The sequence below is a fragment of the Mobula birostris genome, chromosome 24 (assembly GCF_030028105.1).
Source record: "Mobula birostris isolate sMobBir1 chromosome 24, sMobBir1.hap1, whole genome shotgun sequence".
NCBI classification, from domain to species: Eukaryota; Metazoa; Chordata; class Chondrichthyes; order Myliobatiformes; family Myliobatidae; genus Mobula; species Mobula birostris.
In genome coordinates this window covers 5,384,451-5,403,891 of record NC_092393.1, presented here as the reverse complement: position 1 = coordinate 5,403,891, position 19,441 = coordinate 5,384,451, and the positions used below count along the sequence as shown (strand labels likewise).

Here is a 19,441-nt window from a genome sequence, read left to right as displayed (position 1 = left end):
GTTAGTAAGAAGCCAAACAGGAAACCCAAAAAAACTCAACAGAGAGTAATGAGAATTTGTTTCTTGCTGGTTAAGGTAATAGTACAGATGACTTTAAGAAGCTGGATGTATGCATGTATGTGTGATAAATATTCAGATAAGAAAAATAGCAAAGGGCTGGAGCAGAGCATTATCATCAGCATGGTCTGAATGGTCATTACTGTGCTCAATGTGCTTTCACTGAGGGAATGTGTTATTAACATATAGGGATTGCTTATGAAAAACTCCTCCTAGAATCCGCTCAAGTTACGATTGCTTTCTGAGCAATTTGATTGCACATGCAGATCTACACATGTAACCATTGATTTATACTTGATAATAACTTTTCTGATCAATTAATATCATTGCTAACCTATAGTGTGCTTACAGATTTCACATTGAAAAGGTAACAGTTTGACAGGGTCAACAGGGTCACAGTTTGAGGATCAAGGGGAAGCCTTTTAGGACCAAGATGAGGAAAAACTTCTTCACACAGAGAGTGGTGAATCTGTGGAATTCTCTGCCACAGGAAACAGTTGAGGCCAGTTCATTGGCTATAATTAAGAGGGAGTTAGATATGGCCCTTGTGGCTAAAGGGATCAGGGGGTATGGACGGAAGGCTGGTGCAGGGTTCTGAGTTGGATGATCAGCCATGATCATACTGAATGGTGGTGCAGGCTCGAAGGGCCGAATGGCCTACTCCTGCACCTATTTTCTATGTTTCTATAAGATTCATGCAGACTGCATCCATTGAAACATATTGTAGAATGTGTGGATAATATCATATTGGCAAGAGCCAACGGAATATACAGCCCATCCATCCATCCATCAGGAGCACCACAACATTTCCTCCTTTAGAAATACTGTTTATAATCTGAGCCCTTTGTAGGAGGAGTCCTAGTCGTCAATGTGAACGGGAACACAATGACGAGATGTATTCTGAAAGAAACAAATTCTTATTTCCGAGGTAGACCATAAAATTCTTCTCTAATCTGCAACATAGCTACTTTTGAAGTTTAGTAAGCACTTATTATCTTAAACTTTTTGGGTCTTTCTAGCAATTCTGTAGCAAACTGTCATAGTTCCCCAATATGATTTGCTGTCTAGTTTGGGGCTTTGGAACAAGATATTTAGATCCTCAACAAGATGGTTTCAAACACTTAAGATGTTTGTGGCAGACGTTGGTCTTTATTATAAGTGTTTCTTAATATCTCTTTTGAAAAACAGCACGTTTGATACTGCAGTATTCCCTGCAAAAAGAATTATGGAGTTAGCTGCCTTTTTGTGTTCAGATCTCTGAACTTCGAGAGATCAACTAAATGTTCCAGCCGATGTGTATGGTGATCTCTACCATTGTAACCGGTTGTATTTGATCAAATTCTGGAAGGCGATATGAAAGGTTTGTGTGATTTATCTGGTGCCTCTTTGTATATGCTGCTACTAATTAAATTCTGGTCCTGTCTCAGCTCATTAGTATTGGATCCTCCTACAACTATGGCAGTGAAGATCAGGCTGAATTTCTCTGCGTTGTCTCCAGGGAACTGAATAACTCAACTAATGGAATTGTCATCGAACCTAGTGAAAAAGCCAAGGTACTACATTGTCCATAGCTTTCCCGCTTGTTCTTTCTCACCTGCTTGCTGTATTTGTCACAAAACAGGCTAACTTCTAGTCGCAAACACGAGGAAATCTGCAGATGCTGGAATTTCAAGCAACACACATAAAAATTGCTGGTGAACGCAGCAGGCCAGGCAGCATCTATAGGAAGAGGTACAGTCGACGTTTCAGGCTGAGACCCTTCGTCAGGACTAACTGAAAGAAGAGATAGTAAGAGATTTGAGAGGGGGAGGGGGAGATCCGAAATGATGGGAGAAGACAGGAGGGGGAGGGATGGAGCTAAGAGCTGGACTTTCTTTTACTGAGAAATCAACTTCTTTGCCTTTCACCTGAAGCCCATGAGAGGCCCACAGCACTTCTCTCAAAAATTAATTGTTAAGGCTGCCAAATCTCCCTGTGATGTTATTTGTTGTGTAATATGTATATATTCAGCCAATGCATTTAATTGCCTTTAACAGACCTGTGATATTGCTTGTTCCTGGACTTTCCAGCTCTTAGCTGCATCCTCTCCCTCCTGTCTTCTCCTATCATTTAAATTCTCCCCCTCCCATCTTCAAATCTCTTCTATCTTTTCTTTCAGTTAGTCCTGACGAAGGGTGTCGGCCCGAAACGTCGACTGTTCCTCTTCCTAGAGATGCTGCCTGACCTGCTGCGTTCACCAGCAATTTTTATTTGTGTTGCTAACTTACAGTCGTCAGATTGGGGTGTTTCGAGATATTCTTTGCGTTGTTGGGGGCAAAGATGTGAAGTCAGATGCACTCTGAGATGAGGGATATTTTGACAGGGGTAGTTAGAACCAGTTTTATAGTCCAACCGGTTTCACCAGATTTCATCTTCCTACTCAATTTCTTAATAATTGTCTTCTTATTGGAAACAGATTCTGCAAGAGCGAGGCTCGAGGATGTGACACTGTTGATCAGAATTGCTGTTTACATTCCTTGTGAAGAGGAATCCTCCGTCTGTTGAGGGCACCAACCCTTTGCCATCCTCTGACACTGGCCTCGACACTTTCAGCTCACATGGGCCTCCCAAGATTTGAGGGCTCGTTTTACTGAGAAATCAACCTCTCTGCCTTTCACCTGAAGCCTATGAGAGGCCCACAGCACTTGTCTCAAAAATTAATTGTTAAGGCTGCCAAATCTCCCTGTGATATTGTTTGTTGTGTAATATGTATATATTCAGCCAATGCATTTAATTGCCTTTAACAGACCTGTGATATTGCTTGTTCCTTGATGACTAGGAAGCAGAGCCCCATTAATTTCAGTGTGTATGCTCAGTGAAAGTTCTTTTGTGTTCTTCCTGTGGAGCATTGTGTGCATGGATTCCACTCAATGAATATAGGGCTGGTTTCTTGGGAGGGCTGGGATGCAGTATTGTAATTATTGCATAAGCACTGAATGAAGTGATTCAGTAATTCATGTTAAGGTCATATTTTTCCTCCTGCATTGGATGACTACTTTTCTGAAAATGTGATAATTAAACCACTCAGTATTGTCATTAGGCATTCACTGGAGTGTGGTGCTGTTCTGTTTCTATTCATTTCAAACTGCAAGGTGCCAACGTATTAGTGGCGTTGTTCCAAATCTAAGTTTGCTAGAGACAAGACCATCTCTAACAGTAAGTTTGGAGAATAGTAACCTCCAAGAGGACCACAACCTCGTCATAGGGTTTGGTGCCTCAGTGACCTGGAGAGCTTTGCTGGCTGGGTCAGGCTTTATGCTTTGGCTGTTGGTAGGATTACCCATGCGAAACAGGTCAAAGGGACAGACTAACAGTGGCCAACCAGTCCTCCAGGTTTGGGGGTTCAGCTCAGGGCTAACAATCCTGACTGTCAAAAAACAATTGTTATGGAGACAGCAATGAAGAATCCTTCCATACAGACAGAGATGGAGGACCTTCATTGCTGCCCTGAGTGCCAGTAAGTACGTAAGAGATATGAATGGAGGACTTCTTCGGGACTAACTACTTGGTCAGTTCGGTTCATCCACTTTCCTGCCCCGTCTTTTGGATACCATCTGCCTTGAATATATTCAACTGCTGAGGATCTAGTGGTACAGTAACAATTGTTGCTGTAATCTGATTTTAACACAAGGTAACTCAATGGCTAACTACGTATTAATCACAGTGTATGCACAGCACTGAGGAATGTAAACATCTATCACTAGAACACAGGGACATTGTACCTGGGAGACATACACAGACCTCACTCAAACACCAAGCAATTCTTTCTTACCAAACTTTCTCCCAGTAAATGTTGGGCAGATTAAAGTTGTGTTTTGTTGCTGAAACGGACTTCATTTCCTTGGCACCAACACTACGCTCCCATTTTTCTCAGTGACATCTCAAACTCTGCCACCTGTTCACAATCGTCGCATAATATCAAAGCACATAACCACAAATTTGGGCTATCAGCAAGACAGATTACTTTTTAATTCAGTCCTGCCTCAACACAATTGTCACTGAAATCATCCAAAGCTAGATTACCTCCAGACTTCATAACTACTAAACAAAAACAACTTTCTTATTCTTCTGTTCTTAAGCTTCACATCCAAATATCTATTGCTCCATCCATCACCTTGGGAAACACAATGGATCTGTAGAGCTGTGCTTCACAACTCAGAGGAGGCCTGAATTCAATCCTAGCCTACAGTACTTTGTGTGGAGTCTGCACTTTCTCCCTGTCGCCATGTGGGTTTCCTTCAGCCCTCTTGTGTCCAAAACACATGCGACTGTTAATTAGCCCTTATGTAAGTGGCTGGTAAGGAAAACAGTGGCAAACATGAGAAAGAATAAATTACAAAGAAATAAGTGCAGCAATGTGATTGATGAGATTGCCCTAAGACCCTTCATCAGAAGGGTCTTGCCTGAAACGTCGACTGCACCTCTTCCTACAGATGCTGCCTGGCCTGCTGCGTTCACCAGCAACTTTGATGTGTGTTGCTTGAATTTCCAGCATCTGCAGAATTACTGTTGTTTGGGAAATTCAGTGTCCATCACAAAGACTGGCATCACCAAACTGATTTAGCTGTGAAAGGCATTGGTCAGCAGGGCAGGCATGCATCCCTAACGCTGTTGGTAGAACGGTCAGATCAGAACTTCTACATCCAGTGATAGGAAATTAACTAATTAATGGGAGAAGGAATCATTTTCACTACCCTCATCAATGGATCACCCAGTACAAATGGCAAAGACAAGCTGAAGAATTTTCAACCATCTTCCGCCAGAATGACATAGGAAGTAACAAAGGTTAATTATATCAAATCATGGTTATCATTGCATTGATCAGTTCCATGATATATTGCTGAATTTGGATCCATTATTTTCTCTTTCCTATGTTTAAGAATAAGGGATTAGACCTGTAATCTCCTGGCTTAAATATCTTAGTACAATTCATTGTGCTTTTACCACTGGGTGATGCTGGATTCTCTCTATAGTGTAGAATAAGTAGAGAAGTTCTTTTGTGTTAAATGTGACAATCAAAACTCCTATGTTAAAATGATATTAGAAATGATTTATTACAGCATATGGTGTACAATGTAGAAACATATCAGATTACTTGGTGTGATTCTTTAAGGCAAATTTCACTAAAAGTATTTTGATTCAGTACTCGTTTTCCTTTTAGTCTTAATGGTCGGATTCAGGTGCCTGTTGGCAGTCTCCTAGAGCAGGATAAGCAGCCATTACGTAGTGACATTGTTCAGCTCTTTCCCAAGCTCACCGGGCTGATTTCTTCTGCTCTATTTCCAGTAGCTGCCTCTCCCTTCGTTCGAGAACCAGCTGCAGCTTCTCACTGTATTTCTGCTGCTCTCGAGCTCGGATCTCTTCAATGTCGGGGAAGAAGCTGCGCCTGTTGAAGACAGAAAACCCTGCTGAGCCTGGGCCAATGATCGCCCCGGGCTGGTGGGCACCCTGACCCCAGGCTCCACTCTCAAGCATCTTCAAGCTATGTTTCCAGCTGTCAATGCATTGATTCCTACTCACCAGGGTACTTAGGAAAGGCTGGCAAAATAGCTAAAGAAGTGAGGTAGCACAGATAATAGAAGATGAGATCAATACAGAAGTTCAGCACGACCTTGGGTTGGCAGGTTCTGGTAGAGAATTAGGAATGGTTTGGATGGTGCATTGAAGAATCTGGGGCAGAGAACATTGCTGGGAGTTATCTATTGGCCTCCAAATTGCAGATGTAATCAATGACAGTATAAATAAGGATATCAGAGGTGCATGAAAAGAGTAATGCAGTAATCAGGGAGGACTTTAATCAACAAATCAAATTGTTACTAGTAATGTAGAGGATAAATTAATGGAATCTATATAGGATAGATTTCTCAATAAAGAAACAGCAGGTACAGTACAATGTGATAGGATTATAAAATAATAAAGAGGCCTCTAGAAAGAATGACTATAATAGAATGAAGGTTTTCAGATTAGAAAGCCAGGTAACAGAGTTCTCAATCTCCACGGGTAAGAGGGGCAGAATTGCTATGGTAGAATGGATACTACACTGAGGGGTACAGGCTAGAACCTAAGGCAAAAAAAAATCATGATTTGCAGCAGATATTCATTGCTTCAGAGTAAAAGACACAATGAGAAAGGTGATGCAACTTTGGACTACAGGGGATACTAAACAGCATTAAGACAGGTGGTTATAAATTGACAGAAGTAAGAGTAAGCCTGAGGACTGAAAATATTTTTATAATTCAGTAAAGGATGCCAAGAAAGTGATAAAGAAAGAAAGCAGAATTGCACATTTTGGCTTTTATCTCTCTTATGGCCAGAAGGACGCTTTTGCTTAAATGGAAAGATGCGGCCCCTCCTATTCATGCCCAATGGTTATGTGATGTCATGTCATGTTTAAATTTCGAGAAGATTCGATGTTCAGTCTTTGAATCTAATCAAGACTTTCAAACATTGTGGGGACCTTTTCTGAATTATTTTCAAAACCTTTGATTTGCTGTTAAAGCACAGATGATGACTAACAATCTTTTTTTTTCTACTAATCAGCTTTGGTCCTGGTAGTGGGTTTGTTTTTTTATATAATATCATTGTTTTTGAAATGTTATGAACTAATTGACTTGTACAAATATAGGGTAAGGAGTCTTTATATGCGATTCAGTTTACTGTATTGACATATATATTGTTTTCCTGTACTCTGTATTCTTATATATATATATATATATATATATATATATATAAAAATAAATAAAAATATTGGAAAGAAAGCAGAATATGTGCAACACACAAAATGCTGGAGGAACTCAGCAGGCCAGGCAGCATCTATGGAGGGGAATAAACTGTCAACGTTTTAGGCCGAGACATTTCCCCGGGACTGAAAAGGAAGGGGAAGAAAGCCAGAATAAGAAGATGGGGGAAGGGAAGAAGTATAAACTGGCAGGTGATAGGTGAAATCTGGTAGGTGGGTGGGGAAAGGAGTGGATGAGTGAGAACTTGAAGGTAATAGGTGGAAGAAGTATAGGGCTGAATAAGGAGGAATCTGGAAAGGAGAGCTGACCATGAGAGAAAGGGAATGGGCAGGAGTCGAAAGGGCAAGAGGGAAGCCAGAATGGGGAATGGAACATGAGAGAGGGGCTAATATGAGAAATTACTGGTAGACAGAGAAATAAACATTTGTGGCTTCAGGTTGGAGGCTACCCAGACAGAAAATAAGGCGTTGCTCCTCCAACCTGAGAGTGACCTCACCGTGACTGTAGAGTCATGGACTGACATGTCAGAGTCAGAATGGGAATGGGAGGTAGAATTAAAATAGTTGGCCACAAAGAAATCCTGCCTGTTGCAGACAGAACAAAGGTGCTCTGTTCTAAAGGGTCACCCTTCAATTTTGAGACTATGCCCTCTAGTTCTGGATACCCCATCATAGGAAACACCCTCTCCACATCCACCCTATGTAGTCCTTTCAACAATTGGTAGATCTCAATGAGATTGCCCCATATTCTTCTAAATTCCAGTGAGTACAGGCCCAAAGCTGCCAAATGCTCCTCATATGTTAACCCCTTCATTCCTGGAATTATCCTTGTGAACCTCCTCTGAACTCTCTCCAATGACAACACATCCTTTCTCAGATGAGGCCCAAAACTGTTGCCAACACTCCCAAGTGCGGCCTGACTAGTGTCTTATAAAGGCTCAGCATTATCTCCTTGCTTTTACATTCTATTCCCCTTGAAATAAATGCCAACACTCCATTTGCCTTCTTTACCACAGACTCAATCTATAAATTAACCTTAAGACCATAAGACCATAAGGCAAAGGAGCAGAAGCCGGCCATTCGGCCCATCGAGTCTGCTCCGCCATTTTATCATGAGCTGATCCATTCTCCCATTTAGTCCCACTCCCCCGCCTTCTCACCATAACCTTTGATGCCCTGGCTACTCAGATACCTATCAATCTCTGCCTTAAATACACCCAATGACTTGGCCTCCACTGCCACCCGTGGCAACAAATTCCATAGATTCACCACCCTCCAGCTAAAAAAAAACCTCCTGGGAGTCTTGCATGAGGACTCCTAAGTCCCTCTGCATCTCTGATGTTTGAACCTTCTCCCCATTTAGAAAATAGTCGGCACTATCTTGATGTTTGGTAAAATGCATTATCATACATTTCCCCACACTGTATTCCATCTGTCACCTTTTTGCCCATTCTTCCAATTTGCCTAAGTCCTGCTGCAATCACATTCCTTCCTCAGCACTACCTACCCCTCCACGTATCATCAGCAAACTTTGCCACACAGCCATCAATTCCATTATCCAAATCACTGACAAACATTCTGAAAAGTAGCGGTCCCAATACTGATCCCTGAGGAACACCACTAGTCACCAGCAGCCAACCAGAAAAGGCCCCTTTTATTCCCACTCACTGCCCCCTCCTGCCTGTCAGCCATTCCTCAATCCATGCCAGTATTTCTCCCATAACTCCATAGGATTTTATCTTGATAAGCAGCCTCGAGTGGCACCTTATCAAACGCCTTCTGAAAATCCAAGTAAATGACATCCACTGCCTCTTCTTTGTCCACCCTGTTTGTTACTTCCTCGAAGAACTCTAACAGATTTGTTAGGCAGGATTTCCCTTTACAGAAACCATGCTGACGTTGACTTATTTTATCATTAGTCTCCAAGTACCTTGAAACCTCATCAAAAATATTGATGAGCCGGGTAAAACAAATTAGTATTAGTAAAGAAGTAACACCAGAAAGTTTAATGAGCCTAAAAATTGGTATTCCCAAACTTTTTGGAAGAAGAGAGCATCAAAGACCAAAATTGTATAGATTCTGGAATTGTTCCTGCTGACTGGAGGATGAGGTGTGCCTGCCCCCTCTAAGGAAGGAGGAAGAGAGAGAGCAGGGAACTCCTGACCAGTTAACAATATCAGTAGTGGGTAAAATGCTGATAGAGATATGATATCAAGACACCTAGAAATTAACGTGATGGAGCAGTCAATTTGGATTTTGAAAGGGAAATAATATTCGACTAATCTAATAGAGTTATTTGAGAATATATGTAATACAGTAGATAATTGGGTAGAGGTGAAGTATTTCAATTTTCAGAAAGCTTTTATAAAGCCTTACATGGGAGATTGCTGACACAGTTCGAGCACATAGGATGAGGGAGCTGAGAACTGGTTAACAAATAGAAAAAAAATAGGAATAAAAAGGTCCTCAGGACAGCAGGCTGTGTCTAATGGGATACCACATGATTAGTCTTTAGACCCCCAACTAATCACATTCTATATTGATTTACCCAAACGTTACACCCTAAATCCCCGAGATCCGCTGATTTAATATTTGTTGATCCATGTAGGTGTGCACTACTGGAGCACGACTAAGTACAGCAAGTTCCTCCAGAGCCCTCTCCTGTGAGGTTAGTGAATCCTATCTGCTATGAGATGGCAGACTGCATTTAATGTGCTGTCATTTGGTGAAAATACCAATAGATAGATAGTTTGTGGCCAGAATCAAGATAAGGTTCAGAAAGACAGGCAGCAGGCTGGTTGTGATCAGGAAGGTGAGTCAGTGTGCAGCCTGCAGGGACTGGGGTTGGGAAGAAAAGTTCAGAGACCAGGTAGGTTTGCAATTTAAGCTGAGGTTCTTCTGACAAGCTGAAGCCTGTGACATTGTTATATCCACGGAAGAGTTGACTGCTGTGTGTTGCTGCTTTTTGTTGTCCACGTGCCCCTGTCTCTCACAGATACTGAGGACTTTGAAAGAGTCCTTCCAAGTGTCAGGGAGTCTTCTGGGCTACATACAAGCAGTGAATAGGCAATGACATGACAGCACAGGACAATATTGAAAAATGCAAAATTGTCCAATGAAAACAGAAATGCTGAGTATTGTTTACGTGATGGATTAGGAAGCATTGGCATTTAAAATGACCTGGATGTCATTGTACACGATTTACTGAAAGCAAGTTAAGAGTTGATCTTTATTGCGAGAGGGTTGAGTACAAGAGTTGGTTTAACAAGGACTCGACGACAGAATACCTAGAACAATTTTTGCAGGTTCGATGTTGTCGTTTAAAGTTAAATTGGACAGCTATATGGACAGGAAAGGAATGGAGGGTTATGGGCTGAGTGCAGGTTGGTGGGACTAGGTGAGAGTAAGAGTTCGGCACGGACTAGAAGGGCCGAGATGGCCTGTTTCCGTGCTGTAATTGTTATATGGTTGTATAATTTTGGTCTTCTCGCCACAAAAGGGACCTCGCATCTTGTCGGGCTCACCGGGCCAGGTTTCCCCGGACACGAGGGATCCAGGCTCAGGGGAGAAGGGAAAGGTCACCGGGTCAGAGAGGAGAAGGGTCATGGAGGTCACGGGAGTGAAAAGGTCATAGCGGCAGAGGGAGGTGAGGAGGAAAGATCACGGAGGCAAGCGGAGGGAATGTCTGCCCTGCCGAGGGAGGGAGGGAGCGGCGCCATCGGGGACTGGGTAGGCCAGAGTGGTCGAACAGCCCCTCAGCCTGTCCTGCTGTCTCTCAGGGCCACACGGCACCCACCGGGAACACGCGGTGCCGCCTCACCTGTAGAGGAAGCCAGCCGCCAGCACCGCACCCACCGCCCCGAACAGCAGCGGCTTCGCCGAGCGCCTGGAGAACGGCTTCATGGCGGCCGCGCCAGTCCAGCCACACCACAAACCCGGACTGGATCAGCAGGCAGGCGGGACTGGGGAGCGCAGTGCTGAGAACAGGAATGACCATAGGTAGTTCGGGAATAAAAGGACAGATACCGATCATTGGTATTGGTTAATGTTTGAACTGAAAGTCGTTGATGGTCAGCGATGTTCAGAGTGTAGACCATTAGCACAGACGTACCTCAAGACTGGGTGCTACACGGTTGATACTCATGCTGTCCGGCTTAATTCAGCTCCAATGCCATATTCAGGTTTACTGAGGACACCGCTGTTGTTGGCCGAATAAAAGCAGACATCCCACCCTGCAAAAACTCATTTCAGGGAGATAGCACCATCAATTTGCGGGAGACTTCCGGGAGAGGTGGGATGTCTGCAACAGAGCAGCTCCTTAGCAGCTGGCCAGCTAGTTTAAATAACGTTAGCTATGCTAATGAACGGATGACACTTGTTAAACTCACCTCAACATGTGTTTTACAGTCTTAACCCACCATGGGCAATAGAAAAGTCACTGTTGCAAACAGTGCAGCAAACAACACTGTCATTATTTTGACCCCTATTAGGCAGGGGCACACTTTAGTGTAGTCTGGGGTGATGTACGTTTTATTTTTTTTGGAACATTCTGCCACTCTGACATTTTTTGGAACTCTCTCGCTCTTGCTTGTGCTCTCACTCTCTCTCTCGCTCGTGGTCTCTGTCACTCGTGCTCGCACTCTCGCACTTGCTTTCTTGCTCGCTCTCTCGCTCGCTTGCTCTCTCTCTCACACTTTCTCTCAAAAAAATCAATTTCCGGGACATTGTATATAATTTGCAGGCGTCAGGGAGCCACTATTAATATGCTGGAGACTCCCGGAACTTCCGGGAGAGGTGGGATGTCTGTAAAAGGTGGCGATGAATCAACATAATGGAGGGAGATTGAGAATCTACTTGAATGGTACCACAAAACAGCCTTTCACTCGATGTCTGCAAAACCAGAGAGCTGATTATTGATTACAGGAGGAGGAAATTGGAGCTCCATGAGCCAGTCCTCTTCAGGGGATCGGAGGTGGAGAGGGTGGGTAATTTTAAATCCTGTGGCATTATCATTCAGAGGACCTGCCCTGAGTCCAGTACATAAATACCATTACAAAGAAACCGTGGCAGTGCCTCTACTGTCTTAGAAGTTTGCGCATGTCATCTAAAACTTTCTCAAATTCCTATGGATGCACAGTAGAGTATCAGGTTTTCTGCATACTGTGATTATTGAAAGAGGACTCACAATTAGAACTTATTGCTGGGTCCTCGTTTCGAGAATGATTCATCACGCTGTGTTGCTTGGCCAAGCCTCCAACGTTCAGTCAGAATTCCTATGAATAAACTCTTGCTTCTGTCCCTGCATGGGAGTCCGCACGATTCTGTGGACACAAGAAAGAAGCACGGATGATAGTTTGCTTCCCAGGTGCCAGGGTCCGGGATGTTTCTGATCACGTCCACGATATCCTGAAGTGGGAAGGAGAACAGCCAGAGGTCGTGGCACATATTGGTACCAATAACATAGGCAGGAAAAGGGAGGAGGCCCTGAAAACAGACTACAGGGATTTAGGAAGGAAGTTGAGAAGCAGGACCACAAAGGTAGTCATCTCGGGATTACTGTCTGTGCTACGTGACAGTGAGTATAGGAATAGAATGAGATGGAGGATAAGTGTGTGGCTGAGGGATTGGAGCAGGGGGCAGGGATTCAGATTTCTGGATCATTGGGACCTCTTTTGGGGCAGGAGTGACCTGTACAAAAAAGATGGGTTGCACTTGAATCCCAGGGGGACCAATATCCTGGCGGGGAGGTTTGCTAAGGCTATTGCTGGGAGTTTAAGCTAGGATTGCTGGGGGGTGGGAACCAAACTGAAGAGACGGAGGAAGAGTTGGTTGGCTCACAAATAGAGAAAACTTGGAGTCAGTGCGAGAGGGAGGATAGGCAGGTGACAGAGAAAGGACACGCTCAGACCAACGGTTTGAGATGTGTCTATTTTAATGCAAGGAGTATTATGAACAAAGCCGATGAGCTTAGAGTGTGGATCAGTACTTGCAGCTATGATGTTGTGGCCATCACAGAGACTTGGATGACTCAGGGGCAGGAATGGCTACTTTTGAGTGCCAGGCTTTAGATGTTTCAGAAAGGACAGGGAGGGAGGCAAAAGAGGTGAGGGCGTGGCATTGTTGATCAGAGATAGTGTCACGGCTGCAGAAAAGGAGGAAGACATGGAGAGATTGTCTACAGATTCTCTGTGGGTGGAAGTTAGGAACAGGAAGGGATCAATAATTCTACTGGGTGTTTTTTTTGACCACCCAATAGTAACAGGGACATCAAGGAGCAGATAGGGAGACAGATTCTGGAATGGTGTAATAATAACAGGGTTGTCGTGGTGGGAGATTTTAATTTCCCAAATATTGATTGGCATCTCCCTGGAGTGAGGGGTTTAGATGGGGAGGAGTTTGTTAGGTGTGTTCAGGAAGGACTCTTGACACAATATGTAGATAAGCCTATAAGAGGAGAGGCTGTACTTGATCTGGTACTGGGAAATTAACTTGGTCAGGTGTCAGATCTTTCAGTGCGAGAACATTTTGGAGATAGTGATCACAACTCTATCTCCTTCACCATAGCATTAGAGAGGGATAGGAACAGACAAGTTAGAAAAGCGTTTACTTGGAGTAAGGGGAAATATGAAGCTATCAGGCAGGAACTGGAAGCATAAATTGGGAACAGGTGTTCTCAGGGAAATGTACAGAAGAAAAAATGTTCAGAGGATATTTGCATGGCGTTCTGCATAGGTACATTCCAATGAGACAGGGAAGGGATGGTAGGGTAGAGGAACCGTGGTGTACAAAGGCTGCAGTAAATCTAGTTGAAAAGAAGAGCTTACAAAAGGTTCAAAAAACTAGCTTGTGATAGAGATCTAGAAGGTTATAAGGATAGCAGGAAGGAGCTTAAGAAAGAAATTAGGAGAGCCAGAAGGGGCTATAAGAAGGCCTTGGCGGACAGGATTAAGGAAAACTCCAAGGCATTCTACAAGGATGTGAAGAGCAAGAGGATAAGATGTGAGAGAATAGGACCAATCAAGTGTGACAGTGGAAAAGTGTGTATGGAACCAGAGGAGATAGCGGAGGTACTTAATGAGTACTTTGCTTCAGTATTCACTATGGAAAAGGATCTTGGTGATTGTAGGGATAACTTACAGCAGACTGAAAAGGTTGAGCATGTAGATATTAAGAAAGAGGATGTGCTGGAACTTTTGGAAAGCATCAAGTTGGATAAGTCACCGGGACCGGATGAAATGTACCCCAGGCTACTGTGGGAGGCGAGGGAGGAGATTGCTGAGCCTCTGGCGATGATCTTTGCATCATCAATGGGGACGGGAGAGATTCCGGAGGATTGGAGGGCTGTGGATGTTATTCTATTATTCAAGAAAGGAAATAGAGATAGACCAGTGATTACTTCAGCGGTTGGTAAGTTGATGGAGAAGATCCTGAGAGGCAGGGTTTATGAACATTTGGAGAGGCATATTATGATTAGGAATAGCCAGCATGGTTTTGTCAAAGGCAAGTCGTGCCTTACGAGCCTGATTGAATTTTATGAGAATGTGACTAAACACATTGAAGGTAGAGCAGTAGATGTAGTGTATATGGATTTCAGCAAGGCATTTGATAAGGTACCCAATGCAAGGCTTATTGAGAAAGTAAGGAGGCATGGGATCCAAGAGGACATTGCTTTGTGGATGCAGAATTGGCTTGCCCACAGAAGGCAAAGAGAGGTTGTAGACAGGTCATATTCTGCAAGAAGGTCGGTCACCAGTGGTGTGCCTCGGGGATCTGTTCTGGGACCTTTGCTCTTTGTGATTTTTATAAATGACCTGGATGAGGAAGTGGAGGGATGGGTTAGTAAGTTTGCTGATGACACAAAGGTTGGGTGTGTTGTGGATAGTGTGGAGGGCTGTCAGAGGTTACAGCGGGATATTGATAGGATGCAAAACTGGGCTAAGAAGTGGCAGATGGAATTCAACCCAGATAAGTGTGAGGTGGTTCATTTTGGTAGGTCAAATATGATGGCAGAATATAGTATTAATGGTAAGACTCTTGGCAGTGTGGAGGATCAGAGGGATCTTGGGGTCTGAGTCCATAGGTTGACTCTGTGGTTAAGAAGGCAAACGGTGCATTGGCCTTCATCAATCGTGGAATTGAGTTTTGGAGCAGAGAGGTAATGTTGCAGCTAAATAGGACCCTAGTCAGAAACCATAGAAAGGGTGCAGAGGAGATTTACAAGGATGTTGCCTGGATTGGGGAGCATGCCTTATGAGAATAGGTTGAGTGAACTCAGCCTTTTTTCCTTGGAGCGACAGAGGATGAGAGGTGACCTGATAGAGGCGTACAAGATGATGAGAGGCGTTGATCGTGTGGCTAGTCAGAGGCTTTTTCCCAGGGCTGGAATGGCTAGCACAAGTGGGCACAATTTTAAGGTGCTTGGAAGTAGGTACAGAGGAGATGTCAGGGGTAAGTTTTTTACTCAGAGAGCGGTGAGTGCGTGGAATGGGTTGCTGGTGATGGTGGTGGAGGCAGATACAATAGGGTCTTTTAAGAGACTCCTGGACAGGTGCATGGAGCTCAAAAAATAGAGGCCTATGGGTAACCCTAGTAATTTCTAAGGTGAGGACGTTTGGCACAGCGTTGTGGGCCGAAGGGCCTGTATTGTGCTGTGGGTTTTCTGTGTTTCTCTGTGTCAGTGCACACCCTGATGCTTGGCAACTGCACTGCTCAAGACCACAATAAATTGCAGAGTTGTGGAAACAGCCCAACCTGAAAAACAAACCTGCCTCACGGGAGATTCTGGAAATGCTAGCAATCTCAAGCAATACACATAAGATGCTGGGTGAACTCAGCAAGTCAGGCAGTATTTATGAAGGTACGGTAGAGGTTGTGTGTTGTTGGCAAAACCAGCCGCCTCTCCATTGTGTGACAACCAATCTGTGAGAGACAGGGCCAGACGCTTTTTATGGCCGATTTTTAAAAATGCAGCTATCGCTATGGCTGCTGGCAATGACATGCAGCACTCAATGCTTCAGTGAAAGGATTGAAAACAGAAACACTGGAAGACCTCAGCAAGGGTGAGCAGGAAAACCACTCAATTAGTTTCTGAAGAAGGATATCTGATCTCAAACAGTGATGCGGTTCTCTATCCACACATGCTGCTTGGGTGGCTGCGTTTTTCCAACATTAAAGTCTTTTTTTGCAATACTTTTCCAAACTAGGATGGGGTGCGACCCAGGAGGGGCTGCAAATGGTGCTGCTCCCATACACCTGCCGCTCTTGGTGGTAAAGATCCAAGGATTTGGAAGTGCTCTCAGAATAGCCTGGGCACCGTGCGTTGTGGCCACTGCCTGGCATTGTTCACTTATTTACCTGATTTCATTTCGAGATGTAACGTGGTAACTGGCCCTTAAGGCCCAGCAAGCTCATGCTGCCCAAGAACACCCACTGACCTACTGACCCATACGTCCTTGGAATGTGGGAGGAACTCAGAGCACCCAGAAAACATGCAAACTCCTGTCAGAGCAGCGCACCTCTCTGCAGCTGGTTTTGATTCTGTGCCGTGCATGTCGGACGCTGTTGCAGCCAGCTAGAACGCTCTCCACAGTACACGAGGTCGCGCGGTCATGAGGAGAACATACAAACTCCTTGCAGAGTGGCGCAATTGAACACGGGTCACGGTGCTAATGGCGTAATAGTGTTGTACTAACCATACACTACGGTGTTCGTGTGAAAGATTGGAGCTGCACTCATACGTGCAAGTTGAGAGTATTCCATTGCTCTCCTTGTAGACCGTGGGTTGTCAGGAGGTGAGTCACCATAGTATCCCACTCCTCGTGCGTTGTCAGGAGGTGAGTTACCACGCCTCGTACCTGCTCCTATGGCCGTGGTATTCTGCAACTGGTCAGCTTGTGATTCTGGTCAATGGGGCCATTCTGGATGTTTATGGAGGGTCTTGGTGGTGGTTGGGCCATTGACACACAAATTTCTACAGGTGTACCAGGGAGAGCATTCTAACTAGCTGTATCACCATCTGATATGGAGGGAGGAGGGCACTGCACAGGATTGAGATAAGCTGCAGAATGTTGTAAACTCAATCAGCTCCATCACGGGCACTAGCCTCCCCAGCATCCAGAACATCTTCAAGCAGCAATGCTTCATTAAGGACCCCATCACCCAGGACATGTCCTCTTCTCATTGCTACCATCAGGGAGGAGGTACAGGAGCCTGAAGGTGCGCACACAACAATTCAGAAACAGCTTCTTCCTGTAATTCACAGATTTCATTTTGTATTGCAATGCATTGCTGCTGCATAACAACAAATTTCATGACATACACCGGGGATATTAAACCTGACTCTGAATGTTGGGTAGAATGTTTCCCAGAAATGGCATTTATCAGCCCATGCTTGAAAAGTATCCAGGTCTTTCTGCACATTGAAATAGGCTGCCTGGTAGATTAATTACCCTCTGTGTGATGGTTTCTTCTCATCTCAGTATTATATGTCCTGCCCCCTCAGGTTGGAGGCCACCAAGAGGAACAACAGCTTATATTCTGTCCTTGTAGCCTCCAATCTGATGGCATCAACACCGATTTCTCTAACTCCTGGTAACCACCCCCTCTATTGTTCTCTCCCCCCCCCCCATTTTATTTTCTCTTATCTCTGGCTGCATTACCTCTTCTCTTTCCCATCCCCTACCCTCACAATCACACACACACACACACACACACACACACACACACACACACCCTTCTCCTCCTCCCTCTGGTTTCCAATTCCTTTTCTTTATTCTGTGATCCACTGTCCACTCCTATCAGATTTCATCATCTTCCTCTTCCACCTATCACCTCTCAGTCTCTCACATGATTCACACTCGCTGCTCGCTTGGACTCACTCACTACCTGCCAGCTCGTGCTCCTTCCCTTGCCCTTTTTATCCTGGCTTCTGCCCTCTTTTTTCCAGTCCTAACAGAGGGTTTTGGCCCAAAATGTCAATTGTTCATTTCCCTAACCCATGACTGACTTCCTTTTGTGTGTAAGCCCTGTAAAAATGTTGTGAGTTTCCAGTAGATTACCTCACATTCTTCTAATACGCTCTTTGCCTTCCTAATTGTCACCTGCATGTTGGCTTTTGTCCATGGACAATCTAGGTCCTTTGAACATTAACATTATCCACCATTTGAAACTACTGTGTTATTTTGTTGTTGCATTGTTGTAGATTATTTTAGATCTTTCTACATCTTACTCCATCTGTATGAGTTCTGGGGGATAGACATTAAAATTCCCACTGAGTGCCCTGGCTACTTCTAGAACATAGAGAAACATAGAAACTACCTTAAGCACCTTAAACCTGTGCCCTCTCATGTTAGCCATTTCAGTCCTGGGAAAAAGCCTCTGACTATCCACATGATCAATGCATCTCATCATCTTATACACCTCTATCAGGTCGCCTCTCATCCTCCGCCACTCCAAGGAGAAAAGGCTCAATTCACTCAACCTATTCTCATAAGGCATGCTCCCCAATCCAGGCAACATCCTTGTAAATCTCCTCTGCACCCTTTCTATGGTGTCCACATCCTTCCTGTAGTGAGGTGTCCAGAACTGTGCACAGTACTCCAAGTGGGGTCTGACCAGGGTCCTATAAAGCTGTAACATTACCTCTCGGCTCCTAAACTCAATCCCACGGTTGATGAAGGCCAATACATCCTATGCCTTAACTAGTGGCATACTAGTCACATTAACTAGTGCTATCAAAAACAACTGCCCAACCAACTAACTAATGTTAAAAACCATTAACCTTACCTGTCTGCTTTTTGTAGGTCTGCCCAGGAATGAATTCGGACAATTGAGTGAGTAGTCGTGTGAGATCTGTCTCTGGCAGAGGCTATTTCTCTGGATTTTCCTTCTTTTTTATTTCTTTTATTTACCACTTCCACCTCGGTGCTGCCCTTCAGAGTCGCTGAGGTAAGATCGCGATGTTACAAAAAACTGGAAATTGAAGAGGTGTGGGGGGGGGGGTCGGGTGTTGGGCCTTCGACGTTTATCTCTGTTTCTCTCTACACGGATGACTTCTGTTGAGTTTCCCATTTATTTAATTTTAATTCTGTTCGTTTTACTTCTTTTTTTCTTCCCTTCTGCCATCCGGTTCCTAAATGGACATTGAACCCATGAACACTACCACTTTTACAATATTTTAATTTAACCATTTAATATACATATATATACTTACTGTAATTGGCTTATTTATATGTTATCACTTATATGCTGACACTCAGTTAACCGATGTCACTATATATGCCGGTGATAATAAACCGGATTCTGATTCTGATTCGAATACCTACCAGTTCCATGTTGAAGGTGCTGATTGATTCTGTTCCCATCAGTCCTACAGTTAGTGAATGCCAGGGTGGTTATCTCCGGTTTGCTTCCAGTTCCCCGTGCTGGAGTGGTCAAGAACAGGGAGATAATGGATCTGAATGTGTAGCTGAGGGACTGGTGCAGGAAGTAAGGATTTACATTCTTGGACCACTGGGGTATGTTTCGGGGTAAGAATGAATTGTACAAAAGAGACGGGTTGCACCTTAATAAGCGGGGCACCAGCATTCTGGCAGGCAGGTTTGCCTC

General features: G+C 44.2%; 1 protein-coding gene and 2 long non-coding RNA genes across 3 annotated transcripts in view; 1 reads left to right on the top strand and 2 right to left on the bottom strand.

The window, feature by feature from the left end:
- Positions 1–6,745, top strand: part of LOC140187353 (BTB/POZ domain-containing protein KCTD2-like) — a 22,009-nt gene extending 15,264 nt beyond the window's left edge. Inside the window, exons 5-6 of the mRNA XM_072242580.1 lie at positions 1,485–1,610; positions 2,513–6,745. Of these exons, the coding sequence (XP_072098681.1) occupies positions 1,485–1,610; positions 2,513–2,542 (156 nt within the window). The 3' untranslated portion in view covers positions 2,543–6,745. The remainder of the gene's footprint in view (positions 1–1,484; positions 1,611–2,512) is intronic.
- Positions 1–19,441, bottom strand: part of LOC140187356 (uncharacterized) — a 25,610-nt gene extending 6,169 nt beyond the window's left edge. Inside the window, exons 1-2 of the long non-coding RNA XR_011883077.1 lie at positions 19,159–19,441; positions 12,021–12,156 (exon numbers count right to left, since the gene is read on the bottom strand). This is a non-coding gene — a long non-coding RNA (uncharacterized lncRNA). The remainder of the gene's footprint in view (positions 1–12,020; positions 12,157–19,158) is intronic.
- On the bottom strand, positions 5,132–10,912 carry LOC140187355 (uncharacterized). The gene is made up of 2 exons (XR_011883076.1): positions 10,656–10,912; positions 5,132–5,482 (listed from the first exon to the last, which is right to left on the bottom strand). It is a non-coding gene; the product is annotated as an uncharacterized lncRNA (long non-coding RNA).